Consider the following 26299-nt stretch of genomic DNA (forward strand, 5'->3'; position numbering starts at 1 on the left):
GGCAGCCACATACACCCTGTCTTTCATGTCTCTCTACTCAAGGGTTCAGCACCTCCTGACCAGGTCATCTCTGCCTCTCAGTCCCTTAATTTCATTATTGATCATACTGCTGGTCCTCGTCCTTTTCAAGTTCTGGCTTCTCGATTGATCAAAATTGGAGGGTCTACTACTTCGCAAATCAAGGTCACCTGGAGTGGTATGCCCACTCAATTGGCAACCTGGGAGAAGACAGATAATATGTGGCGTCAGTTTCCAACATCTCCAGCTTGGGGGCAAGCTGATTTTCAACGGGGAGGAAATGAAACGACCTGACTTGTATCATGGGCCTAATGTAGCTAATGGGCCGTTGGGTGTGAGCCCTCGCCTGCGTGCGTCTTCTTAGATCTGTTTCCTGCCTGCGTGCAGCTGATCGATTGAGATGTAAGAACAAGGAACGACCTGGAACTCCCTTCTTCCTAATGATGCTACTCTGCCTCTCCCAAATTCTGATTTCTGCTTGCGATTTCCACACCCTGGCGTGACGCGAGGGAGTGCACCAGCCTAGGTTGGTTGCAAAGTACCTATCGGGTGTCTTGACCTTCTCGACTACAAGTCTCTATTTGCGATCCCTTGCCCGCTTGACTAAAGAAAGTGGGATCCGGCCTTGCATGTTTTATATATGGCTCCCTCACGGCATTCTTGCCATTTCCTATAAGAGAATGGTTTCCACTACTTCGAGAAACGGATTCTTATATCAAACTATAGCTATTCCATTAAAGAAGAAAGAAACTTTTTTTTATCGGGAAGAAGAAAAGAAACTAATGGAAGTCAAAGATGCGGAATGGTAGTGAATAGAGATATTGATTCTTCCGATTTTCTTGTCTTTGAAAATATTCTATCTATCTCCTAGACGTCTTAGATAATTGAGCAAAAGTAATAAATTTGAAATTATTTTTCCGGAGTTGACAACTTTTTCCATTCCCACTTCTCGGATTCGGAAACCTGAAATGGCTATCGTACATTAACATTGGGATGTCCACTTGAACTTATACACATCGTAAATACTTCTTTAGTAACTTTCAATAATTGGTCACTTGGGGACTTGCCGGAGTATAGCTTTTTCCAATGAAATAGAGATGGGGAATACCGGTGACTTGGTATTTGAGATCTTTCAGAACATAATCTTTTTACACATGGGTCCTGAAGGCTGTCTTCTCTTCGTCAGATTCACACATCTGTACATGATGATATCCAGCATGAAGGTCCAATTTTGGCTTGATACCAGTTTGTAACAGGCCGACTGTAGGGAGACCGGATTATACAAAAGGGATTGATAATTTTGTTGGAAATATGCCCTAGAGGCAATAATAAATTTGTTATTATCATATTTCATTGTTCTTGATAAATGTTTATTACCCATGCTATAATTGTATTGATTGGAAACTCAAATACATGTGTGGATAAATAAACAAATACCGTGTCCCTAATATGCCTCTACTAGATTAGCTCGTTGATTAAAGATGGTTAAGGTTTCCTAACCATAGACATGTGTTGTCATTTAATAACGAGGTCATATCATTAGGAGAATGATGTGATGGACAGACCCAAACCTAAACATAGCTTTTGATCGTGTCACTTAAGTTTAAGTTGCTTATGTTTTATTATGTCAAGTATTATTTCTTTAGACCATGAGATCATGCCACTCCCTAGTACCGGAAGAATACTTTGTGGGCATCAACCGTCATCTCGTAACTGGGTGATCATAAAGGTGTTTTTCAGGTATCCCAGAAGGTGCTTGTTGGGTTGTATGGATCAAGACTGGGATTTGTCACTCCTTGTGACGGAGAGATATCTCTGGGCCCTCTCGGTAATATAACATCCTAATGAGCTTGCAAGCATGTGACTAATGTGTTTAGTTGCGGGGGTATTATATTACGGAACGAGTAAAGAGAACTTGCCGGTAACGAGATTAAACTAGGTATGGCGATACCGACGATCAAATCTCGGGCAAGTAATATATCGCGAGACAAAGAGAATTGGATACTGGATTAATTGAATCCTCGACATAGTGGTTCAACCGATGAGATCTTCGTGGAATATGTGGGAACTATTATGGACATCCAGGTTCCGCTATTGGTTATTGATATTTGATCATGTCCACATGTTCTCGAACCCGTAGAGTCACACACTTAACGTTTCATGTTGCTTGGGTTAGATGAGATAAATGATGATGATATCGAATTATGATTCGGAGTCTTGGATGGGATCCTAGACGCAACGAGGAGCTCCGGAATGTTCCGGAGATAAAGATTTATATATGAAAAGTTGTTTTCAGGGTTCTGGAAAGTTTGGAATATTTCCCGGTTTTGACCGGGAAGCTTCTAGAAGGTTCCGGAGGGATCCGGAGGGTTCCACCTTGAGGCCCACCTATCCCTGGGCTAAATGGGCCTGTGAGGGAGCACCCTGGCCTTAATGGGCCGAGGGGCTAGCCCACAGGGCCCATGCGGCCAGGAGGAGAGTCCTGGCCGCGGGAGAGTCCTGGCCGCCGGAGAGTCCTGGCCACGGGATAGTCCTGGCCGGCCACGCCTCCTCTACCCCTATATAAATAGAAGGGGGGGCAAGGGAGAGAGACACCCCAAGCTTTCAGTTGGATCTCTCTCCCTTGAGCCCTCCTCTCCTCCTCTTCTCACGCGCACGGCGTAGCCCTGCCCGTGAGAATATTCACCATAGTCACCACGCCATCGTGCTGCCGGGATCTCGTCTACCTCTCCCTCTCGCTTGCTGGATCGAGGAAGGAGGAGATAACGTGAAGCTGAACGTGTGGATACCAAGGAGGTGCTGTCCGTTCGGCACTGAGATTGATCTCATTGAAAGTTCCACTACACCAACAACGATCTCGTGATCGTAACGCTTAGCGGTCTACGAGGGTATGGTGTTCATGATCCCTCTCGTTACATACATCTAGTATATATATTCTTGGGTTTCTTCCGCACTTCTCGTAGGAAAATTTTTGTTTCCTATGCAACGAACCCAACAAATTTGGGGTGAGAAGGGGACGAAATTGGGGATGAGAAATAGGAGAAAGGAGATTGGGATTCAGGACTTGTTTATTTCATCGATTATTCGTTCTGGATACAACTTGCTGCTTAGAAGCTCACCGAGGCTGCGCTGGACCTCCTTGGCTAACAAAGCCGGAGCACTATGTTAAACTAGTGTACACTAGTGTGGAGTATGAAATTAATGATTGTAGTAATACTGTGTACTTATCTTTCATGAAAATGAAACAAAATGTAAGTTGATCTGTTCTGATCCGTGTAAATAGGTAAAACAACAACATTATATACATGCTCAACACACCATGATTAACACCAAGTTCTCCAAGTTGCTAAATCTTTCTTTGTATGTGGTGTTTCTTTCACTTAATTGGTATCTCATTATTAGATTTAGGAAGAAATTTGCAACCCTTCAAATATTCTGCCATATCCTGGAAAACAACGGAGATTAGTCTAACTAGTGTTATTCATAAATCGAAAACTGGAACAACTCCAATTGTAACAAGCTCCAGTGTTATTCATCGATTTATTTAGGATCACACAACACAACCATATCATTGCAACCTTACAGACCAGCAAGAGTTATGAGTTACGGTTGGATATTAGATGGTTGACCGAGAAAAGAAGAAACAAATAGAATTGAAAAGAATGATGATGGGGTAAATTTTAGAAAACCACACTTTTTGTGGTATCCTTCTCACGGACCCACAATTGTGACTAATTGTCTCATGGAACCACCACTTTTGAGTCAGTCTTTCTCAAATAACCCTAAACATGTCGATAGGATGTTTGATGGCGTTCCTGACTAGCGGGCCCCGCATGTGTCAGGTGCCACGTGTACTGATTAGGTAATTTCATTTGTCACCTTAGATTTAGAACCCGATCCAATAAGCCCGTTTCGACCCGTTGTGTGCTGTTGTGCTACGCGTGAAATTACCTAAAAAGATTAAAAAAATGGTAAGATGTGTTTTGGCTAACATCCAAACACACCTTCATATTTTTCCGGTCCTACCGTAAAAAGCTTCCCTAGAAGTTGATTGTTCGGAGGGCTAGTTTTCTACCGGGAGAATCATCCGCGTCGATCGAACGCCATTGCCCAGCCAAGTACGGAGTACAGATAAAACTGCAATCATAGGTTATTAAGTTTTGCACTTTTGCTGCATGCTGCCTTTAACCTTTTGGTGGCAATGGGACGTGTTCACGTCTGATGCGAGCGATAAAAGAGACGGCGAAAAGTTGCAGCTACTGAAAACACTTTTCCCAGCAGGGTGACTGTGCAGAGAAAAGCCGGACTGACTGAGCTTGCGATGAAGAGCAGTTCAAAATAAGCCCAAACTAAATTGACCTTCTGGGCATGTGAGAGAGCAAAGGAGCACAATCCAATTCGAAAGGAGATGCTCTTCTTAGAGCGTGTTTAAATAAAAGGAGAAAATCCTTGAAAAAGAAGAGGAGAGAATCTCATTCTCATGTTGGCCTCAACGAGATCAATGGGAAAGGCAAAGCGTTGGACACTCACGCAGCCACGCAGGACACACGATCGCGTACTCCGTCCAAAAGACGAGGAATCTCCCCCGTTTCTTAACCACGCCGGCCGCACGCAAGCCCCGCCTCCACTCCAGTCCCTCCACTCCATAGCCAGTCCTCTCAAACTTAAATTAACTGATCTTATCACCATCATGAGTACACCACCATGTTAACCTTATCGGCCCACAATGCTGATTAGTTAGTTACTTAGTTCAGCTACGGAGTATAGATACCAAAAAGGTTAGAAAAGGCTCTACCGAACGTTATTTTGCCAATCACTAAAATGGGCAGGGTATTTCTTCCTTTGCCGTTTCATTTACAAACGTTTTCACCAGCAGCCAGCTAGAGCTGCAAATTTTTGACCTTCAGAGTACCCTTTGACGCTATTTAGTTCATACAAATGAATTAATTTTTCAAAAAGTTGTGTCATTTTAAAATTTTGGTTTACTTGGTTGAACTAAAAAGGGTCAAAAGGTACACCGAGAGTAAAAAATTTGCACTTCTACAGGCAACAGCTAACACGATCTGCCGTTGTATATAAACTTGGTCAAACACAGCTCGTAACCTCGGACATTTCTGCGAAATTTAACCTGAAAGTTTTTTGCTGAAAGAAAGAAAGAAATGTAGAAGGCATCATTCTGGTGGTGGTTGATTCGCCGATGGAGGCGCCCATACATTCTCCTGGACACGAAATTCCTCCCCTTTCCCCCAGCCCGAAATTCCTCTCTTCCTCGCTAAGCAAGTAAGCAGCACCAATCCCCATCAAAACTATCAAGGGAAGATGCCATCTCCTCTCGATCGAGCTCAAGTCAAGCCATGGCAGCAGCAGGCCAGCAGCAGCTAGCCGCTAACGCCGGTGGCCATAAAGCGAGCGAGAGGGAATTAATCCACCCGCCACGAGCTCCCAACTTTACTTGGCGCCAAAAGCAGGGAGCGTGAAAAGGGCTTTAAAGAGAGAGCCGCGGCATTGCCTCGTCTCCCTTTTTCTCTTTTCTCCCGATGGCCGTGGCGCGTGCGGCGTCGGTGCTGGGGAGCTTCCCGTTCAGGGCGGCCCTGGTGGCGCTCTGCGTGCTGCTGCTCCCGCTCCTCCCTTCCCCGCAGGGCGGTGGAGGAGGAGAGGATGGCGGCGGCGGCGGGCAGGCGTTCTTGGCCAAGGTGTGGGAGCTGCTGCACCTGCTCCTCGTCGGGATCGCCGTGTCGTACGGGCTCTTCGGCCGGAGGAACGACGATGGCGGCGTTGGCGAGAAGGACGAAGGCGGCGCCGCGCCGGCGATGGGGAAGACGACGGACGCGAGGTACGTCTCGAGGATGCTCCAGGGCGATCTCGTGTTCGACGACGACGACGGCGACGTCGGCGGGGCGCGGTCTTGGAGCGCGCTGCACCACGCCGAGGAGCCGGTGGTAATGGTGGCTGACGGCGGAGGCGGGCGGAGCGGCCACGTGGCGCGACAGCAGCAGGCGCCACCGCTGTCGCTGCCCGTCCGGGCCCTGAGGCCGCAGCAGGACTCGGCTGACTTCGACGACGCGCGGCCACCGCGCAGAAGCGGCGCTCATGACGACACCGTGCTCCCTTCGCCGATCCCGTGGCGGTCGCGGACAGGGAGGCTCGGCGGCGACGCCCCACAGCCGGCGCCGAACACGAGCAGCCCCGCGCCGTCGCCGAAGAGGCTGTCCCCGGCGCCGTCCATGTCCAAGGAGGCCCCGGCCGAGGAGCACGAGGTCCCCAGGCGGCGGAGCGCGTACAGGTCCTCCCAGCCGCCGGCGCCGCCTCCGCCTCCGCCGCCGTTCCTCGTCCACGGCTACCACCCAGTGGCCGAGCGCCGGACCACGGCGGCGGCGGCGGTCAAGAGCTTCAAGGAGGAGCTCCAGGTTCACAGCACGAGAGGCCGGAGAGACTACGATGATCGCTACTCCCAGAGCTCGCCCCGATTCAGCAACAGCAGCTCGTCGTCGTCTGCGAATCCAAGAAGCTCTTTCGATGGCCCCTCCTCGCCATCAGTTGGTAGATCGGTGAGAACAATCAGGCCAAGGCAACGAATCCAAACCCAAACCCAGACGCAAGTCCAAGAACTGCCTAACGACGACGAGTGCGGCGGCGATGCGCCGGACAGTTCGCGTGGATCAGAAGAGGAGCCGTATGGGTACAGGGCGTACCAGTCCATCCCGAGGTTCGAGTACGAAAAGGCGGATCCGATCCTGGGCAAGGTGACGGTCTCCTCGGACGAGACGGAGAGCAGCGACGACGACGAAGAGGACGACGAGGCGTACTCGACGAAGGCGACGAACTCGCCGTCGACGGCGGCGGTGGACGAGAACGAGGTGGACAAGAAGGCGGAGGAGTTCATCGCCAGGTTCAGGGAGCAGATCAGGTTGCAGAGGATCGAGTCCATCAAGAAGTCCGCCGGCCCACGAGCCGTCAAGCACGGAAAGTAGCTTAGCGCTCAGTCGACTCGCCGCCGGTGATCGTTGTCCGTCGCCGCCCGGCGCTGGTTTTGCTAATTAAGCTCTTCGATAAGACATAAGATGCTAGTACTACATTAATTATTATAGGTTTTGCAAGAACCGCCTGTAAACAAACGTTCATGTAGGTGATGAATGGGATGATGTGTACTAATGTGTTCATGTCATGGAAGTCATGATCAAATTGATCATGCCATGCTGGTGTTTTTTGGGGCAGGTTAAGAGATCGATTGATCCATCTCTAGGTTTGCAATTTGGTATAATCGGTTTGTCCAGCTGACTGTATCTTCTTCTGCAACTGACCAGCTTCAGTGTTCTCGATTTGGTCCGTGGATCAGTTCAGCTCGCCTCTACAGCAGGGTTCAGCTCAGGTAGCGTAAGATAATGTGGAATCTGATGCTGTCACTGCTCTTTAATCTTTATCGCGCCGAATTAATTCAGATCCCTCGTTTGGATTGGGTGGCCCAAATTAACCCAGTTGCGCTAATGGACCCATGTTTCCGGCCTTTTTCCTCCCTGCTTTCTTTCTCCTCGCATGGCTGCAGACAACTATGGTTCAGGAACAAGGACTTCGATGGAACGTGTTGTAGCTAGCAGAAACTGAGAGCAGCTTGGATTTGGTTGTTGGAAGCACGCCATGCTTAAGTGTGTTCTTTGACGCATCGTTGTCCAAAGCCTGTACCTGTTTTGGCCTGCATGCCTTGTCATCCTGGCATCATGCTGAAACTGCTCTATGGATAAGGCTTCAACGGATTGTATATGCAATAACCCTTGCTATGAATTGAGATAAGTCTTGTTTAGACTTTAAAAGAAGGCTGCTATGTACTCTGAGGATGCAGTGGGCCATGTGCTGTCCTCCGGAAGGATTGGATACGCATAAAGTTTGCGTGAGTGCCATCGTCATGTCGTATGCTTTAGAATTTTAGATTAAGGTCTATCAATTTTCAATAATAAGGTTGACTATTATTTTTTCCAACAACTGAATTTTGAATTGTACAGAGAGAGTGCAACGGAAGAATGCTTTGTCACGACCGCATTGGCGGCTGCGTGCATGGGCGCGGTGAATCCGGCCAAGATATGGTCTCAAGCATGCCCATGCCATGTGATTCTATCACGAGATTCAAGGCGATTTGATCATCAATTAGGTAAAAGATCAAAGAATAGACTAAACTATCCTTTTAATCCAAATGCCAGATTTAAGTGGTACTCCTACCCTCAACTAAGGAGTACTAGGGTACCATAAAAATTCTTGCTTCAAAACTACACCTCACTCTGTTATGCTTCACAAAATAAATCCAAACTCTTTTGTCCCTGTCCTATTTTGTAAGAAGTTATCATGTGGTGGTTCGAATTTTTTGTCCCTGTCCTGTTTTGTAATATGGTGGTAATTTCATTAAATTATTGGTAGCTTGGTTCAGAACAACAATGAATCATCAAGCTTGATTTAATACTCCCTTCGTCCCATATTAAGTGACTCAAATTTATTCAAATATGTATATATCTGTACTTAAAAAGCGTATAGACATGTAATATTTTGGCTTAATATGGGACGGGGAGAGAGTATATTTTTGCTTCAATAATCGACAAGATAATGCACATAAGGGTTCACGGTATGCCATATGTTTTATAGAAAGTAAGGATTCTTTAGGAGCTCCATTTTATTAGAATGAAACCAACCACGCCAAACCTTCTCAAATGCATTTAGTGTTCAGATGAAAAAGAAAACGAGATTACAACCATTGCAACTACACTCCCCAAGCGCTCTGAGTTTGAGAGGTGCCCTCAAGCTTTAATGGATAGGATGCTTTGGTACCATCCAGTTCGCCCTCTAGAAGCTCTTTTCTCAATTTCAGTCAATTTTTAATTTACTATGTCTAGTTGGTCTTTTTTTTTTCTCTTTCGCGCGAAAACGTCATCCCAACTCTTAACTAAGAGAATCGGCTTAACTAATAGAACCGGCGCTGCAAAAAAAAAACTCAAACACCTCTAACTCACAAGCTTTTACAAGCAAAGCCCGTGAAAAGTAGCACAACTACACGCTCACAGATTGTTCATTCTTCTCAACCTTGACTCCCGGGCTCCTTCTGGCACTGAGAACCAGATGGGTTTGATGTCTTCAACATCTCTCTCTTTTTTTTTCACACTGCATCCAAAATTGTGCTACACTAAAAAAAGTTGCACATCCTAAATCCAGTAACCACTTCCAACATTCCTAACTAGTATCACGCGACTGAACACAAGATGTTTGATTGTTTCATCTTCTCTCCAAAATACACAATGCGCTGTTTTTTTCCCTTTTTCTTTTCAGAAATTGTCTCTAGACATAATCTTACTCTACGCAACAACCACAGAAAAATGTGTAATCTGGATAACACCTTCAAAATTTCCACAAAACAGGCAAAAGAGACAGGTGCCACACCTCTAAAACCAACAATTCTACAAAGGGAACTAGAAGGGTACTTATCATTGCTCTAGTATTTTCCAGACTACGGTATCCTTTCTCACTAAAGTTAATACCGCTAGCAACTAGCCTCAATTCTTCCCTTCATTCTAAAAATAAATTTAAGCTGGCTCCTATCCCAAGCCTTTTTCACAATTTTATTTATTTCACTTACCACATAATACATCTACAGAACATGGAAATTGACAGAGCAAAAGTGTTCCTCAAAAAATAAACTGGTGCTCCAACAAAGACACGTATAAGAGGCTCACGTGCCGCACATTTTTTACGCTCACAAAGAACTGAGACAGGTAAACGGAACACCTCCACGATACAATCTAAGCATTCTGGACTTCGACACATGCCTATGATTCAAGATAACAAGGAGCAACTTTGCAAGAGGAAGCAACCGGTTGACTTGGATGCAAGCATGGAACCAACCACTTTACCGGATCAACGGCAATCCAATGCAATCCTGAGAGAGTCGACATACTCGGACGGTCGCGATGATCCGATCTCGATCCCCTCCCCAAACCCCACGAGCACCGCTCGATCCGCTTGTCCACGTGGCGTCCCCACAAGCCCTGACTCGAGCCACCTCCACATATCCCAAGCCGCCACATCATCCCCTTGGAGCCCGCGCCCCGTCTGTTCCCCAACCCAAGCCCTACGCCGTCGCTAACTCCGTTACGAACCCCGCGGAAAAGGATCCGTCCACCCGTCCACGTCCCCACGACCGCAAGAGGGCCCGCAAATCAGCGTGTAGAGGCGGGATGCAGGGGCCCGCTTGTCGGTGGGTGTGACGGGTGATAAGAGGGCGTGCGGGGTTGCTGCTCGGGTCGGGCAGTTTGGAGCTTCGGGGCAGGGGCAGGGCAGAGGAGGCGTGAGCAATAGGAAAGGGGGGAGAGAGGGAGGGGTGGATTTCTTCCGCGTTGCGGGATCGCGAGTCCAGTTCAATCCCAGCCCCCAACGCCCGATCGATTCGGGTTGCGCTGCTCGATCGCTTTCCGCCTGGTCCATAGATTCCTGGTGGGGGTCTTTTTTTTTTTGGGTGTCGAATTTTCCGGTGGGTTCCGATCGGATCGGGGCGGATCGAGTTAGGAGGCGATGCGAATCGAGGAGCTTCCCGGCGATTCTGGCGGCGGCGGAGGAGGGGGGATGGTAGGGGGAGGGGAACTGCAGCCGCAGCCGCAGCTGCGTTGCGAGGACGGAGGGGCCAACGGTGGGAAGCTGAGGCTGCGTGGCGAGGATCGCGGCGTTGATGGTGGGGAGCTGAAGCTTCGTGCCGAGGATGGCGGCGCCGCCGTCGAGGAGGGGCAGGAGGAGTCGAGGGTGGAGGAGAGTACAGGCGGGGCGGTGATGCGGGCCGCTTTCGACGCGAAGCGCGCGGCGGTGGGCGTCGGCGCCCGGATGCTTTTTTACCCAACGCTGGTGTACAACGTCGTGAGGAACCAGTTCGAGTCACACTTCCACTGGTGGGATCAGGTCGACGAGGTAGGAAAGTCCACCCCCCCCCCCCCCCCCCCCCCCGTTTCTATTTCAGTTGTTTTAGTAGGATTTCCCCCCCTTGTATATGTTGATTGTTGCGCTGTTTGCGTTCATCTTGTGTCGGCTGTGGGGTTTGCCCAATAATGTAGCTTCTAGGGGTTGGTATGATGGCAGTTTGTGCGCGTACTTGCTCAGGGTTTGCTCTCTTGTGCACGAAGAGTGGCGTAGAAGCTGTTCGTTTAGCTATTGATGCGTGTAGATTTATGTTTCTATTTTGATCCGTGTAGTCCCTTTTGGTTTCACGTGTTGTTGTAATCGGGGCTAGTTTTGTTGTGCAATTGGCTTCAATTGTTTAGAACATTGACCGTTCTGTTCTAACTTCCTGCAAAAAAATTGTTTGTTGAATCAGCATGTGCTGCTTGGTGCTGTTCCATTCCCGAGCGACGTTTTGCGGCTGCAGAAGCTCGGAGTCTGCGGTGTGGTGACACTAAATGAATCATATGAGAGGCTTGTTCCCAAATCACTATACGAGGTATAATCACATTGCTAAATCTTGTAGTATTTGAGTGGTCAAGTTCTCAACTGCTGTATTGTTTCTTGCATCCTTGATTGTGAATTCCATCTTGCCTACACGGCACCAGCATATTATTACCAAATTGTCTGCATTATGAAACCAGCCATCCACTGTTGATCTGATCTGTGTTTGAAGGATCAATATGTCCAGCATGTGCAATGGCTGCAGAACAATTACTGTGCGTATGTTTGGCTCGTGCCTAGAATAGCCTTGCCAAAAAAAAATGTCAGCACATGATATTGGTCCTCGGTTGATTTGTTGCCAAAATTTTCTTGCATATGGGTTTGTTCGAAGGATCAGTGTGTCTAGGGTAGAAGTGCAATGGCTGCAGAACAATTACTGTTGGTATGTTTGATTTGTGCCAGGTTAGCCTTCCCCCCAAAAAAAAATCCAGACCATGATATTGGTCCTTGTTGGTTTGTTGCCAAAAATAAAATAAAAAATCTTGCCTATGAGTACCCACCCCCCACATATGCTTGCCAAACAATTGGCCAAGTGAGGGTGCTTGAATCCTTCACTGAAAAAGGATCAACCAAACATACCCACATTTGTTTGCCAGCTTGGTGTATATCCATCAGATCCAGTATTTAAGCAATGCTTCACAAGCCCTTTTTTGGCTGATGGGTCAGAGGATTGGTGCTTGTTAGGTAGATTCCCATTGTGCGCTGATAGTTGTGGACCTTCTGATGAACTGAAGAGCTAATATCAGTGTCGTGTTCACTATACATGTTCAACAATGTTTAACTGTAATATGACAGCAGAAGTGTTAATTTCAACATAGTTGCAAATGTGTCAACTTCAAAGAAGGATTAGTTTTGCTTATCTCTGCTTTTTGTTTGGTTACATTGTTCAACTAAGTAGCATCGGGTCCTCTTCAAGATCATTACCTTCGGTATTATATGAACGCACCAGCACTCCATAAGTTAACGGTCTTCTTTATTTTAGGCTCATGGGATTGAAAACCTGGTGCTACCAACTAGAGATTACTTGTACGCGCCATCATTTGACAACCTCTGCAAGGCTGCTGACTTCATTCACAGTAAGCACCTACTCAAACATATGTTTCGAGGAAAGATTATGAAGGTTCCAGTGTATTATTCAATTGAGATTGTCCTTGTGTGTGTTGATTTCATAGTTTCTCAAGGAAATTATTAGTTCCTTTCATGCAATCTATTCCCTCTGTTTTGCTATTACTTATTTTAATGATGGTGACTTGGTGCATGATTTATAAGTATCCTTTTAACTTTTGAAGGAAATGCTTCATGTGGTAAACTGACATATGTTCACTGCAAAGCTGGACGAGGACGTAGCACAACAGTTGTTCTTTGCTACTTGGTATGTCAGACAGTTGGTCATACTAAATGTTCTCACTGACTTGCATGATCTGAATAAGCTTAAGGTAATGACGACTATTAAGTATTAACTCTGTTCTTTCAGGTGCAATACAAACAAATGACACCGGCTGGAGCTTTTGAGCATGTCAGGTCATGCAGGCCAAGGGTGTTATTAGCTTCCGCACAATGGAAAGTAAGTTACTGGAGAGCTTTCTCATAAGATCTCAAAACACTACTCCCTCCTAACCATATTACTTGTCGCAACTTTGTCTAGCGCATGTACCTACACAATGAAACGCATCTAGATACATGCGTATCTAGACAAAGCTGCGGCAAGTAATATGGATCGGAGGGAATTTTGATATTTTATAAATGGACTCTGAAGGGTCGGAGTATGGTTCTGTGGTTACAATAGGATTTACAGGCCTATGGTTCTTTGGGCATATCTACTTCTGTCGTGCAAAGAACTTTTGAACGGAAAATAAAAGTGAAGCCCCCTTCTGTGTAGATTAGACATAGGAAAGAGGTTACTTGCAAGTTACAAGGGTGATGCTCAGGCCCTACAGGCAATATTGAATAAGTAAATTTGATCATGGTAAAATCTTCTGTGTCAATTCTTTAGCATGAAGGCTTGTAGTGATCCCATCTATTACCAGCCTATTTTGCGCTTTAGATTCCTACCATGCATCATGTACTGATGCTGGGTTTTTTGGTTGAATATGATTACTAAGATAATCATGTTACTATTTGGTGAAGTTCAAAATTCCATTTGTATGTGCTTTGCTATTATTCTTATTGTATCTCATCGTTTTTGTTTTTAACTTCTGTTGTATTTCATCTTGTAGGCTGTCCAGGAATTCTACCAGCTTAGAGTGAAGAAAACTGGGCCCAGTTGCCTTGACATTCCAATAATTAAACCGACATCGTCGCCGGTGTTCCTTGCCACTCAGAACCTCATCACTTTTGACGACAAGACATTTGTGATGGTATCAGAATCAGACCTTGAAGGGTACAATGCGGATACCTTGTCAGTTAACGTGGGCAGTAGCTTGTGGGAAATAAGCTTAGTATACCGTGTGCAGTTTGCCAGCCAGGCAGCATTTGCAGGCTTTTCATACCTGTGGTTGCAGTGTCGCGCCCGCAAGGACAAGGAGGCACTCGCTGAGAGCGTGGGAAGCGAGAGCTGCTCTCTCGAGGCAGAGCAGCCTGCGAATGGTCACCCCTGTCTACTCCAAAGTGTCGTGGTTAATCCGTGATAATCATCTGGAGATCCCTGGTGTCTTTTTGTCTTGCTCCCGTATATATACTACTAAAGAGAAGGACATGCAATGTGAAGCCTTGACTCCAGTTTGCAGCAACCAAAGAGTGCAGTTGCTCGGGTCTGTATATATGTGCTGTAATAAGTTGACTGCTACGTACGTGTACAGAGGTAAGTGGAAGCCGTTTCAAATTGCTAACCTTATATATGCCAAGTCTGTATATATTTACCGTTTTCTTACCCTGTGTTAGCAACATATTCAAGTTCCCTTTCTCTCTTCTTGCTGCTTCTGCCGTGCACTTTAACACCGCAAAGTCGATGCAATTTGGCCTGTGATGGCATCTGCTTGGAGAGTCGGAGACCTCTTCTCCAAGTGCTTTCTCGAGACAATGCTGACATGCTGTATGCAGTGTGTAATGGTTAGTAACCATCCTAAAGTTTTTGGATCAATTATCACGGCTCAAGTTGCAGCCAAGAGTGAATACATCACTAGTTCGTAAACTTAGAGCCAATGAGGCAACGAACACTTTAGTACACATACTCACAAAATGCACACATAAATCCATAAAGTCAAAAACGGTTTATGAAGGCTAATTTTTTTTTGAAGCGGAATGAAGGCTAAAAATGGACATGTGGCATGACATTGGACCGGGGCTTGTAACAGATTCGTCCCATGTGTCCATGTTTAACCTTGCCGAACCATTGGACTAATCTGTATCACTACTATGAGTTTATGTACCAGCGATACATTTTTACTCTTTGTTGAAGCTAGGAGTTCTGCTGGACCTTTTAATCTGGAAGCAACTTGGTCTCTACATCAAAGTTCAATTTTCACTTATAGTTTACCTATTGGTATACTACTTTGTATACAATTGCTTTTTGTTTATCTAAAGCAAATGAGCTAGGATGGGGATAGGTCAGATGGGAAGACTTGATCAGACAAGCGGTATCATGCTTATATCCCGATTTTTTTTATTTGTTAGTAGTTTAATTTTTTCTTCTCAAAACTGAAGCTGGCGTAGAAGCGGGATTGGTAGTCAGTTCACGAGCTCGAATAAGAAGACGAGCGAAAAGGTCGATATACGTGTACTTCAACCATGCAGCTTGCACAATCAGGTACCCCAAGCGACAAAAAGTTTTGTACACACAAGAGACCCCACGTTATCATCTCCCATGGTCAAAGATCACATCTCCCAACCCTGTGTGAAATGCCGCTGCTATCTCATGATCCTTGCGGCCATTTGTTTATCGTCCCCTCCTTTTTTGCTTGCGATCGACCTCTGTCGTCGACGACTCTCCACCGGCCACGGTGGGGGACACGACGGTGAAAAAGGCCAAGAATAGTTAGTTGCGAGCACGCAAGACAAAAGCAACAGATCAACTCAGTTGGGAGCCACGAACGAACGCGTGCAAAAGAGCTCAATAATTTGGACCACCCGTCATCTCATCCCTAGCCAGAGATCCATCCACATATCCCATCCTAGATTCGATTTCAACCCAATTCCCATCATATCCTTTCCTCTGTAGCTGATCACAGCATATCTCTCAGGCACACCTACAAGCTAAGCAGTATTTGATGACATCCTCTTAGGAATATGCTGCTCCCTCCCATCCACATTAGTTGTCGAAATATTATATGAATTTAGACGCTTCTTAGTTATAAATACATCCATATTTGACAAATTTGAGACAATTAGTATGAATATGGATCGGAAGGAGCAGTAACGTCTACGATCGGAGCAAGTATATATGGTTTCGTTGCATAAAATATTAACTGAATCCAGTGTCTGGCTCAATCCAGCAGAGCTCGTTGTAGCCTGCAGCGTGCGAATTATGCATGGTTCCCAAGTTGCTTCTCTTCTCACTCCCCTCTGCCAAGTATCATAACGAGACCACAAGGACAGCACGTCGATGGCACGCACAACTGACATTGTTTCGGGCGACAAGTGCACAAAGCAAATGTCATGGGCATTTCGCTTTGCCTTATCATGGAACGAGTGGACCTGGAGTGGGGCAAAGAGGTCCAATTATTGAAGCATCGGAAGCTCAGAGGCCGCACAGGCACAGGCAAGCAGCCGTCCCCTGTCGTCGCTGCCTCCTCAGACGGCAACAAGAAACCAACCCACCCCAGGCCACTTGTGCGTGTGATTCATGAATGAGACGGAGACCCTCAGGACCCAGCAATTATACTTCCTGCAGACTCTCATGATTTCTCCACGCAAATTATCACTTGGATTAATTTAATCACGGAACGATACATTACAAGCAAATCTACTATTATAGGTTGTAATCTGATTTCTGTCCACCAGCTTGTACCAAAGCAACTCTCTCTGTATTTTACTCCATATATATAAGCTACTGTACGATCGATGGAAACAAAGTTAGCATCACAAGAAGAAGAACAGATGAAGCTGGATGGAGGTTGTGGCCCCTTCAGCCCGATTCCGGCAGCTGGTGATCACAGCGCCTTGATGCCATCGGCCATGGCGCGTCGAGGAGGCGCGATGCTGAGCTCCAGGATGCTGGCAGAGGAGGATGCCAGCGCCAGCTCCAGCTCTAGCCTGGAGGTGGCCATGGCGGCCAGCGACATTGACTCCTTCGATTTCTTCTTATTCATGTGATCAGCCGGTTGATCAACCTGCCAGAAGGATCAGTTGGTGTAAAAGCCCTCTTCTAGTTCTCACACTGTTACAACAGAAGATTGTTCTCAGATGCAAAGGTGCTATAATTGACTTTACCTGCATGTTATTGCCTCTGACGACCCCTCCGGGATAACTTGGTATCTGATGTCATGTTCGAAATTCAGTGTAAGTTATATCTGAATTTGTAACAGAAACAGAAAACATAAAGCAAACAAGTACACGGGATTTTACAGGCACGTCGCCGCGGTCGGTGTGGAGAATCTCCTCGGCAGGAGCAGGCTTGGTTGCAGCAGTATAACTCTGAGGACTCGGCAGCTGAAACCAAACCCAAAAATTGATTAGGCTGCAAGATCCGATTCCGATGGATAACAATTGGTGTGAATTAAATTTGATCGGACCGAAGTAGATGCGCACCTCGTCGTCGTGCCCGTTGACGGCGACGACGTCGAAGAGGCTGGCGCGGCGCTTCTTCTTGCCGGGGTTGGTCTGGCGGAGGAAGTGCTTCTGGGCGTGGCTGGCCACCTGCGTGGCCGTCCTGGTGGGCACGAAGCTCCTGGAGATACCCCTCCAGTCCCCTTTGCCCAGCTGCTTCAGCCCGTCCAGGAACTTCCTGTGCTCCTCCTCCGTCCACGGGATCCCTGGAAGACGACCAACAATTCAATGAAAAAACCCCAAATCAACCAACCACTTGCCGGCTGCCGCCGCAGGATCCGTCAGAAATTTCCTGGACAGGAACTTTCATCAATCACCTTTCTTCCGCTCGTTTGCCTTGCGGCGGCGGCGCTTGAGCTGCGGGGTGGACGCCGGCACGCCGTCGTCGTCGGAGGCGTAGCCCTTCTCGTCTTCGCCGGCCGGCGGCGGCGGGTCGGCGGCGGAGGAGGCGAGGTTGAGGTTGGGCATGCTGGAGCTCTTCCGGAGCTCCACGGACATCCCGTCCTCATCCTCGTCCGCCTCGCCGTGGACCTCGACGCCGAACAGCCTGAAGACCACCGCCGCCTTCTTCGTCCCGGCCTCCGCGGCCTCCCCCTGCAGCTCCATTCCCGAGCTCCGGATGGAGAGTTGTGCGCTGCGGGGTCGCTGTCGCTGGGCAGAGGAGTTGGGATCAGGGGATCACGTTGTCCCGGTAGTATCTTGTTGGGAGTGGATTGGACGTTGGATGTTTTGGAGGCTACTGCAGCGGAAGAAGAGCTGAAGAGGAGAGGAGAGGAGACTCCACTGCTTGGTGGGTGGCTTTGTCCTCCGTGGCTACTTACCGCCGGTTGCTGCCCGCCCGCCTCCCGCCCCCATTTATAAGCGGTCTTCTTCACTTTTTTTTTCTTCCTTTTTCTTTCTCTACCTCTGCATATAATTTGTTCACGAGTGAGTTCCTTAAAAGGCCCTTGTTTACTTTTTAGCAAATTCAATATTCTTTCTGGGTACATGGAACACATTTTAAAAGTCTAGAACAAGGCTTGGAGTTCATAGAGTAGTTGTTGATATAATTAACTGTTATTTTGATCAATCAAAATATGTCATATTTATACAAATAAAGAGAGTTGCTATTTCTAACTAGACCAAGTTGCATGTTTTATGGAGTAGGTTGGATATTATGAAGCCTAAAGTTACACGAATAGCATAATTCTAGTTAGACACGTACAATTGGATAGTTGTGCATGTCTAAATCTAAAACTGCACATGATTTCTGCACTCAGATAGGTGAAGAATCAAATCAACACGACAACTAACTTAGAAATAAGATTTGTATAGTCGAGCACAAAGAGTATCAATCTCTTCACATTTGTATTACTCCTTCCGTCCCGAATTAACTGACGAAGAAAGTACAATATTACTCCATCCATTTCAAAATATAAGACACATTTCATTTTCTTTGATCAAGACTTTCTCCATTAACATACGATTTACGTGATCGAAATCATAACCACAAACAAGTACAATACTTTTCAATACAAATACAATGATATCAATTTTATGTCACATAGATTGTATATGAATATACTCCCTCCGTTTAACAAAAGAGGTCTCAAGTTTGTCAAAATTTGGATGTATGTAGACATGACTTGTGTATAGATGCATTCAAATTTAATCAAAGTTGAGACATCCTTTGTTGAACGGAGGAATAATAATTTTGGGACAATTCTTTTAGAAATTCTTGGTCAAACAAAATGAAATATGTTTTATATTTTAGAACGAAGGAGTATCATTCATGCACAGAGCCCTAGAGTTATTACAAATATCAAAGATAATCATAATTATGCAAAATCATGGGCCTTATATATCTTCAGTTCAGAATTTTAGTTATGTAGCATAGGTTCTATTTATTCGTAGGAAGATGTCAACCGGTGGTGCCATAATTTGTCCTTTTATTTTTTCAGTTTCCTAGATGACTAATAAATAATTGTTTCTAAATTATCGCTAAGAATCATTTAATTTGAACGTAAGACTTTTGCAACTATAAAAATAAATAAGATAATGCCAACTCCAACCCTATGTCTTGTTGCTGCTTTACAACATCTTTCTTTAATGGATGATACACAAGTTTTGATGTATTTCCGAAGAAGGAAAATCGACTAAGAAGCATCTAGCTGTTTCTAAATCGTTTGTGCTCTTATTTTTTAATTGCATGAACAGTTAGATCATTCCAACAGTGGCACTCTTTATTTTTTAGTCGTGTGATCGTTAGGTTCGGATCGAATCAGTGGCGGAGGACCCAGTGTGGCGAGCGCCACACGTTGATCCTACCGGCAAAGACGTTAATTCAATTAACGAAGTAATTTTCAGGGCTTTGTTTCTCCCATCAGAAGACTAGGTTGAACATGCTTTTTTGGGCTTAGGATTTTTTTTTCTGTAGAATCAGATAGGTAGGTTTTTCTTTGCACAAATCACTAATATGGATATTTTTTTCCTTTTTGAATTTTTCTGTGGCCATGAAAATACAAAAAGCATACTTTTGCAACATATGTTTTGTTAGGTCATTTAATACTCTAGTTTTTACATCTTCTACAATCCACACTACTTTAATTTTATCGAGTTCGCCAAACCAAAAATTTGTTCCGTCCTCCGCCACTGGATCACTTACTAATTTTCCCGTGGATTACTCTTGCGGATCTGGTCGAAGAACCCCTAATCCTAAGCCTAAGGATTGTTGCCAACTGTTAAATATGCATTCTCGGACTTGATTACCAATCATATCGTTGACCTGAGAGAGTGAGGCCGGCTGATGACCTCGAGGGAGCTCAGCTAGGGAAGATCCCCATCGGCCTCTTTCTCTTTCCCTTTCATTGAACGGATCGAGGTGTGTACGGCCTACGATTAGGGTATTACCGTAGATTAGGGAAGAAGATCCCCACCGGGTGACGCCACCATCCACGTCAGGAGACAATACCCATGTTGCAGCACTATGCCATGGATGGACGCTCTTCTATCACATTATACCTCTATAGCTTCGAAATGGTCTTGGCCAACGAAAAGTAACAAGAGGGCATTGGAATAGATATTATTGCCTCTGTGCGTGCATGCATGATGCATGACGTCATCAAAGGAAAACAAAAATATGCATGGCGATATACCTAGCAGTGTGTCAGTACCGTACACTCGACCGCGGTGTATTGCGATCATCTTCGTAATTAAACGATCGCCACAACAAGGCAAAAGCTTTCATTCATCTCATTAACTAAGAAAAAGAAATGATGACCGGTTAAGTAGTGGTGAACCAGGGCACCATGGTGCCGAAATGACTAGAAGAGTCGATATTATCATGATCATAATCAGTATATCCCGGAAGACTTTTAGTGGCTCGATCTAGCAATGACCCCGTGTTGAAGTTGAATACTTGAATTGCGTGCGTAATTGCTTGCAAGAGCAGTCCGGTAGCCACACTATAACACATGCACGAACAATAATATGCGATCGAGCCAAGCGGATAAATGTTCCGGAAGACTTTTAGCCACAGCTCGATGTAGCTAGCATGACCCCGCGTTGAACTACGCGTGTAATTGCTCGCAAATTTCCCGATCGATGTCTCGCGCGCGCTCAAGAAAGGGACTTCGAACTGAAAAGACCGTACGGACGTAATTGCGGGGCAAGTACGGGCGCTCTGGATGGTATATACGTACGTACCGGCCTCTTGAAGTTGGAATTGGCGATCGATGCTCGATCATGCGTGGATGTTCGCCGTGCATTCGCTAGCTTAGAACTTTGGAAATTCTGACATTACATGTTCGGAAGTTGCATGTCGACATGTCGTCCCATATGTATCGTTCTTGCGGCAGAAAACATAACGAACGGTTTTAGACCACGGACGCAAAATCCGCATGTTGCGCTGCCATGGGATGCACACAAGTAACTTCTTTCATATATATGACAGAAACCTACACGCAAAATGAAATGAAAAAGTCCTACGGCCGGTGAACTGTAGTTAACCATAGTTCGATCGAACTCGCCAGATAAACAAAGAGAATAATAAGATAAGTAGATTATATACGTTACGTGCCTCGTTCTCCTCCTACGATCCATTGCTCGATAAATATGTACGAGGATACACACAGATATAGTTGACTATTAGCAAATAGCATCGGTGACATCGTTTGCGGCCTCGTATCGTCAAGAGGCAACTAATGAATCCAGAAATTAATCAAGGCTGTGTTCCATGCTTGCTTGCTAGCAAAATATCCATCTTTGTACGTATCTCCTTGATCCATCCGTCATGGATCCAGTCCGAAAACAGCAGCCCTGGGCGCCTCACTTTTGCCTCGCTTTTGTCGCCTCTCTTCTTACGGAATTACGTCATTAAACTATGTCTAACAGTAGTAACTAAAGGGGATGAGCAGCAGTAATCCACGGCCGGCATGAGGCCATGAGCTAGCTGCATGGTCAATCCGCTCCACAGGCCATTTTGTGAGTGCTCAGCATAGCCATTTTTGCCTCAGCCTTATTTTCCTGTTTTCACCAATTTCTGGGTATTAGGACCACTTTTTAATATCCTTGGACATTTTGCTTGCCAGAAAGATGTTTTTGCTCATGCCTGTTTTCTCAGATTTTACCGATTCTGTAGGTGTGAGCATATTTTTTCTCCATGTCTTAAGATTACCGTAGAGACATTTTAGTTCAGAGAGTATATTTTCTCGGTGTTCTATCAATTTCCAGGGTGTTTGCACGCATTTTTTAATGTCTTTAGGATACTGTTTTATTGTCTTTAGGACACTTTCTATGTGAAAATTATTTTTGCTCCGGCATCATTTTTTCCATTTTTCACCAATTTCGTGGGTGTCAGCACACACGTTTTTTATGCCCCCATGATTTTTTTTGTGCAAAGATTAATTTTACTCCATGCTTATTTTCACAGTTTCTACTGATTTTAGAGCCTCATTTCAGCCCCATGGAGCAGTGGTACCATACCCCATAACTTTTATGGGATATGTGTTTTCTTTTGATAAAAGGGACTTCTCCCCGGTTTCAGTAACAAAACCATATATAGTCTACAAGGTCTAAAACAAAACGAGCAGCAAACATCCTGCTAACCAAACAGTAGTCCAGGCGCAGCTGCTGAGTATCGAAGGAACCTCCGCAGTCTATAAGGTCTACTACTTTATAGTACTACTCAACTAGGATCTCAAATCCTATGTCCTAATGTCCGTATGTTAGCTTACCTTAAATGTAAGCGATTTGTCTCGAACCGAAGATCTTCTGTTGAAACAAAACAAGCCAGGAAAATATACCTTCTCGGACCAAAAATGGCAGCATAACGCCAACGCATAACGCACAACAAGCTCCTGACTTCCCATTTAGGCAGCATCAGAAAATGTCATAGTATATGTAATCCAAGAAACTCAGGTCATGTGGATGACATAGCTGAAAACAAAATCAGATCTTGAGCACTTCAGAAAACATTTATTAAAGCTTTTACTGGAAAGATTTGGAAGAGAGTCATAAAAGTAAATATGCATCGTACCTGATTGTTCTAAGCAATGACCTAATGACTTGTGCAGACTTAAAGACTCTGCTTAACATCGAGATAAACTGATGGTTCTTCAAACATGTAAAACTTCTGCACTATGTGCATGCAGAAAATCTCATTAACTCACCACCGGAAAGATCTTCTACATTCCGTTCAATCCAAGGTCAACACACAACTGAGCTTTCATACGTCTCTGGACTACCCGGTCAAGTAGTTGTCCCACATTCCCTTGAACTTTTTCTCGGACGCGTCAAACGCCTTGGCTATAGAGGGGTCAGAAGTATTCAATACTAAAAGTAAGTGCATAACTGTATGCTGTAACAGACTGTCATTGTATGCCATAATATCAGATATTCGCATATAATTCCGTATCTAAGGGTACAGTAAGAACTCCATGATTTAAACAATATTAGACTATCTACACTTGTATGGCTAAATAAATGGGTGAAGAAACAGAACTAGTTTGCTACTTAGTAACTTGCCTATCTCCATTGACTATTTGGGTGTATTGCCGAAGTTTTTTAACAATGCATAGCTTCTCATATGGTGGTACAGAACAAAACAGAACAATAACACACAGCAAGTGTGCCGAGATTGTAAAGAGAATATCAAGAGCTTCTTCTCAAATATACAACAAAACCTACATGAACGGCAAACACAATGAGTAGAGACTACCCCCCCCCCCCCCCCCCCCCCGGAAGGATGTAAGGATTTCCTGCCAATCAGGCTGATTCTGCAAAAGAACAGAAATGCAAAGCTATGTAACGATATTTTTGTGCAGTTCATACTTTATAAAAAAGGGAAGAAAGAGAACAAACTTTCCATCCTAAAAGAAAACTCAGTTGAAACTAATAGCTGGAAAAGATATAAGGTAGGTAGGAGATAAGGAATATACTTTGAATCTTCCCAAATTAGCTTTGAGCTTGCCTTTTAATAACATGTTAAGCATTGTTGACTTTCCAATTCCATTTGCTCCAACAAGGCCCTTAACCTGACAAGGTCTTGAAACAGGCAGCCTACAAGCGTTAAATCATCAGTAATTCTGGAAAAGGGCAGCTTTGAGTCATCAGATTAGAAGCACACAAATGACAACTCCGGTCAAAGAAATTAAAGTGCCTGTGCAATCTGAAGTTGTTTGGCCTGTAGCAGTGGGTACTATCTCTGTCCAAATCTTCCAGGAGGTTGATGATCTAAATGGCATCAAATGAGCACCTCTGAGGCAAGGATTGCAGACAGCACAAGTGCATGAGAAGATCATTATATCCACAGTGCTACACAAACCAGACATTTTAACAACTGCATCAAGTTTAATTACAAGGCATATACCTTGACACGAGTACCATAACCAATGCACAGATCTTCCAGAGATGAAGGCGTACTTGGACAAACATTTTATATAACAAAATCGGTCAGTGGCACAATGCAAGATCCGAACGGGAAGAGATTAACAAGAGAGTCCTACAATCTTGATGATTCGATCTTGGCAACTCGATGTTCAAGGAAGAGGAGAGGTTATCCTAGTCCCCTAGAGACGCCACCATATACTCTTTTCCTAATGTTGGCGACTACTCTATCTGCGACCTCAACAATAGTTTCTTCATCATTTTTTAACTTGTGCAACTCCTTAGGATCTTTACACACCTTCAGAACATTTGAAACGGCCTGAGCTTTGTCCAATATTAATCTCCTCTTTTCTCTAGCATCATCACCTTCCTTTTCTCTGTAGCTGCCAGGCAATTTTGTAGAATGTGGTACTGAGCGCATTAGATTGGTCAACTTCTCAACCAGCTCAACCAAACCGAGCCGTTTGATCTCTTTCATAAGCATCCGGTAAGTGATATACTGGGGAACAAGCCCTCTCCGAAACATGTCTTCAAACTCCACGCAAGCTTCCTCAAACTGATGACTTCGGCAAAGCAAATGTATCAGCATGGTGCTTGTTGCCAGATCTGACTCAAAACCACTAGTTTTCATCTCCTTTATCATCTGTACCACTAATTCAAGTCGATTAGCCTCACACAACATCTTGATCAAGAGGTTATAAGTGATCTGGTCTGGCGCATAGCCATTGTTAACCATCTTGTTATAAAGATTCATCCCCAGCTCAACGTTGCAGGTCTTGGCAAAGAAGACGAAGAAATAGTTATATGTTTTGGCGGTTGGCAGGATACCCCTCCCTATCATCGCCTTGAGCACACTGCTAGCCCCGGCAAGGTCCCCATATTTGCAGTAACCCAGCACGAGCGAGTTGAATGTTGAGATATTAGGCGCGACTCCGTAAAGAGGAAATTTCTCGAGCAACTTGTAGGCGTCCTGAAATCGGCCAGCCAGCGCGAGCGAGTACACAATGGGGTTGCAGGTAAGCAGATTCGCTTCAATCCCCTGCTCCCGCATCTCGTCGAGAAGAGACGCAGCCTTGTCCGGATGCTGCATCATACAAAGCGCCTTGATGAGAGTCCCATAAGAGACCACCGTCGAGCGCACGCCCGCTAGACGCATCTCGGCCCAGAGCTTCTCCACCTTTTCTAGCCGGCGAGCACTGGACCAGCCGTCCAGGAGCATGTTGTAGGTCCTTTCGTCGGGTGCCGGCAGGGTCCCCTCCTCGTGCCGGCACCGCTGGATGAGCTTTGCGGCCGGCCGCGGGTGGCCCTCCTTGCAGAGCGCCCCGACGGTCATGTTTAGAAGGCATGTCGCCGCGGGGGAGCAGTCACCACCATCAACCACCGAGTAGCGGTCGGGGTGGCGGCGGAGGAAGTGGAAGGCGCGGAGGGCGGCGGTGGCGCGGCCAAGGCGGGCGTACCGGCGGATGAGCGGGGCGAAGGCGTCGAGGGGTGGGGGCGGCGAGGAAGGTGACAGGAGAAGGCGCCAGGAGGCAGCGAAGAGGCCGCGGGAGGCGAGAAGGGAAACGGCGGTGGCGGGGCCGGTCCAACGGGCGAGCGCCGGGAAGGCGGACTCCGGGATGGTGGTGAGCGACTGGCGGAGGTGAGGGAGCAGGGAGGGGTCCGGGTTGATGCCGGACGCTGGGAGCCGGTCCGGGTCCGCGCCGCTGAGGATGGAAACTACTGTGGCTGCTTCTGCTGCTGCGGCGGCGGCGGCGGGTTCGTTGGAAGCGGGGAGCCGCACCGGCCTGGCCAGCATTTCGTTTTCAGATGTGTGACCAAAACGCCAAGGGAAGAAGGGCGGCAATGTAGCACCTTGGGCTGGACGTCGAGGAAGTAGCCGGGCGGCCTCTGTGGGTGAACCGGCTGCATTTCAACGGGCCAACCTAGCACCTTGGGCTGCACGAATTACAATATGCCTTCGCTTTTCTGGCCCATTACTGAAAACCGTTCCATGGTCCCCTAGCCTCCGAGCTATTTCGGCCCAATATCTTTGATAACTTTCGCTCAAACAACAAATAAATATCGGACTCCTGTTTTTTTATTGCATTTCTTATTACTAACCACGTTTGCCACGAGGTAAAATATCGGACTCCTGTTTACTCCCTTCGATTCCAAATTTTTGTCATGGTTTCAGTTCAAGTTTGAACTAAATTCTTGTTGGATCAGAAGTAGTAAAAAGGAGTATTGGACCAGTGTGGGCTGTGGCTGTGTG

The 26299-nt window shown here is 46.0% G+C and overlaps 4 protein-coding genes and 1 non-coding gene across 5 annotated transcripts; 2 read left to right on the forward strand and 3 right to left on the reverse strand.

Annotated features, from left to right (window-relative positions):
* The first annotated feature begins 5211 nt into the window (after positions 1–5211).
* On the forward strand, positions 5212–7314 carry LOC100830834 (serine/arginine repetitive matrix protein 1). The gene has a single exon (XM_003572030.4). The coding sequence runs from the start codon at positions 5556–5558 to the stop codon at positions 6987–6989; it is 1434 nt and encodes a 477-aa protein (XP_003572078.1). The 5' UTR covers positions 5212–5555; the 3' UTR covers positions 6990–7314.
* A 2972-nt stretch (positions 7315–10286) lies between these two features.
* LOC100831141 (putative dual specificity protein phosphatase DSP8) lies at positions 10287–14388 on the forward strand. Its single transcript, XM_014901115.2, has 6 exons — positions 10287–10950; positions 11354–11476; positions 12464–12557; positions 12771–12853; positions 12956–13045; positions 13698–14388. The coding sequence occupies exons 1-6, from the start codon at positions 10564–10566 to the stop codon at positions 14106–14108; spliced, it is 1188 nt and encodes a 395-aa protein (XP_014756601.1). The 5' UTR covers positions 10287–10563; the 3' UTR covers positions 14109–14388.
* A 1931-nt stretch (positions 14389–16319) lies between these two features.
* LOC100831445 (transcription factor MYBS2) lies at positions 16320–18019 on the reverse strand. The gene is made up of 5 exons (XM_003572032.4): positions 17502–18019; positions 17167–17390; positions 16984–17067; positions 16849–16893; positions 16320–16748 (listed from the first exon to the last, which is right to left on the reverse strand). Exons 1-5 carry the CDS (start codon positions 17788–17790, stop codon positions 16569–16571), a joined length of 822 nt encoding a protein of 273 aa, XP_003572080.1. The 5' UTR covers positions 17791–18019; the 3' UTR covers positions 16320–16568.
* A 4156-nt stretch (positions 18020–22175) lies between these two features.
* Positions 22176–23393, reverse strand: LOC100831749. The gene is made up of 2 exons (XR_002964265.1): positions 22700–23393; positions 22176–22599 (listed from the first exon to the last, which is right to left on the reverse strand). It is a non-coding gene; the product is annotated as an uncharacterized LOC100831749 (transcript).
* A 680-nt stretch (positions 23394–24073) lies between these two features.
* Positions 24074–25893, reverse strand: LOC112268496 (pentatricopeptide repeat-containing protein At5g11310, mitochondrial-like). The gene has a single exon (XM_024460370.1). The coding sequence runs from the start codon at positions 25841–25843 to the stop codon at positions 24218–24220; it is 1626 nt and encodes a 541-aa protein (XP_024316138.1). The 5' UTR covers positions 25844–25893; the 3' UTR covers positions 24074–24217.
* Between the last annotated feature and the right edge of the window lie 406 nt (positions 25894–26299).

The sequence above is a fragment of the Brachypodium distachyon genome, chromosome 3 (assembly GCF_000005505.3).
Source record: "Brachypodium distachyon strain Bd21 chromosome 3, Brachypodium_distachyon_v3.0, whole genome shotgun sequence".
In the NCBI taxonomy this organism is placed as follows: Eukaryota; Viridiplantae; Streptophyta; class Magnoliopsida; order Poales; family Poaceae; genus Brachypodium; species Brachypodium distachyon.

What these genes read in the sequence shown, in the direction of transcription:
- LOC100830834 (XM_003572030.4), top strand. Translation starts at nt 5,556, where the DNA reads ATGGCCGTGGCGCGTGCGGCGTCGGTGCTGGGGAGCTTCCCGTTCAGG.
- LOC100831141 (XM_014901115.2), top strand. Translation starts at nt 10,564, where the DNA reads ATGCGAATCGAGGAGCTTCCCGGCGATTCTGGCGGCGGCGGAGGAGGG. An exon ending in CAGTTGTTCTTTGCTACTTG is followed by an intron (nt 12,854 to 12,955) that starts GTATGTCAGACA and finishes CTGTTCTTTCAG; the next exon opens with GTGCAATACAAACAAATGAC. An exon ending in TAGCTTCCGCACAATGGAAA is followed by an intron (nt 13,046 to 13,697) that starts GTAAGTTACTGG and finishes TTCATCTTGTAG; the next exon opens with GCTGTCCAGGAATTCTACCA.
- LOC100831445 (XM_003572032.4), bottom strand. Translation starts at nt 17,790, where the DNA reads ATGGAGCTGCAGGGGGAGGCCGCGGAGGCCGGGACGAAGAAGGCGGCG. An exon ending in TCAACGGGCACGACGACGAG is followed by an intron (nt 17,068 to 17,166) that starts GTGCGCATCTAC and finishes GTTTGGTTTCAG; the next exon opens with CTGCCGAGTCCTCAGAGTTA. An exon ending in TCAGAGGCAATAACATGCAG is followed by an intron (nt 16,749 to 16,848) that starts GTAAAGTCAATT and finishes TCCTTCTGGCAG; the next exon opens with GTTGATCAACCGGCTGATCA.
- LOC112268496 (XM_024460370.1), bottom strand. Translation starts at nt 25,843, where the DNA reads ATGCTGGCCAGGCCGGTGCGGCTCCCCGCTTCCAACGAACCCGCCGCC.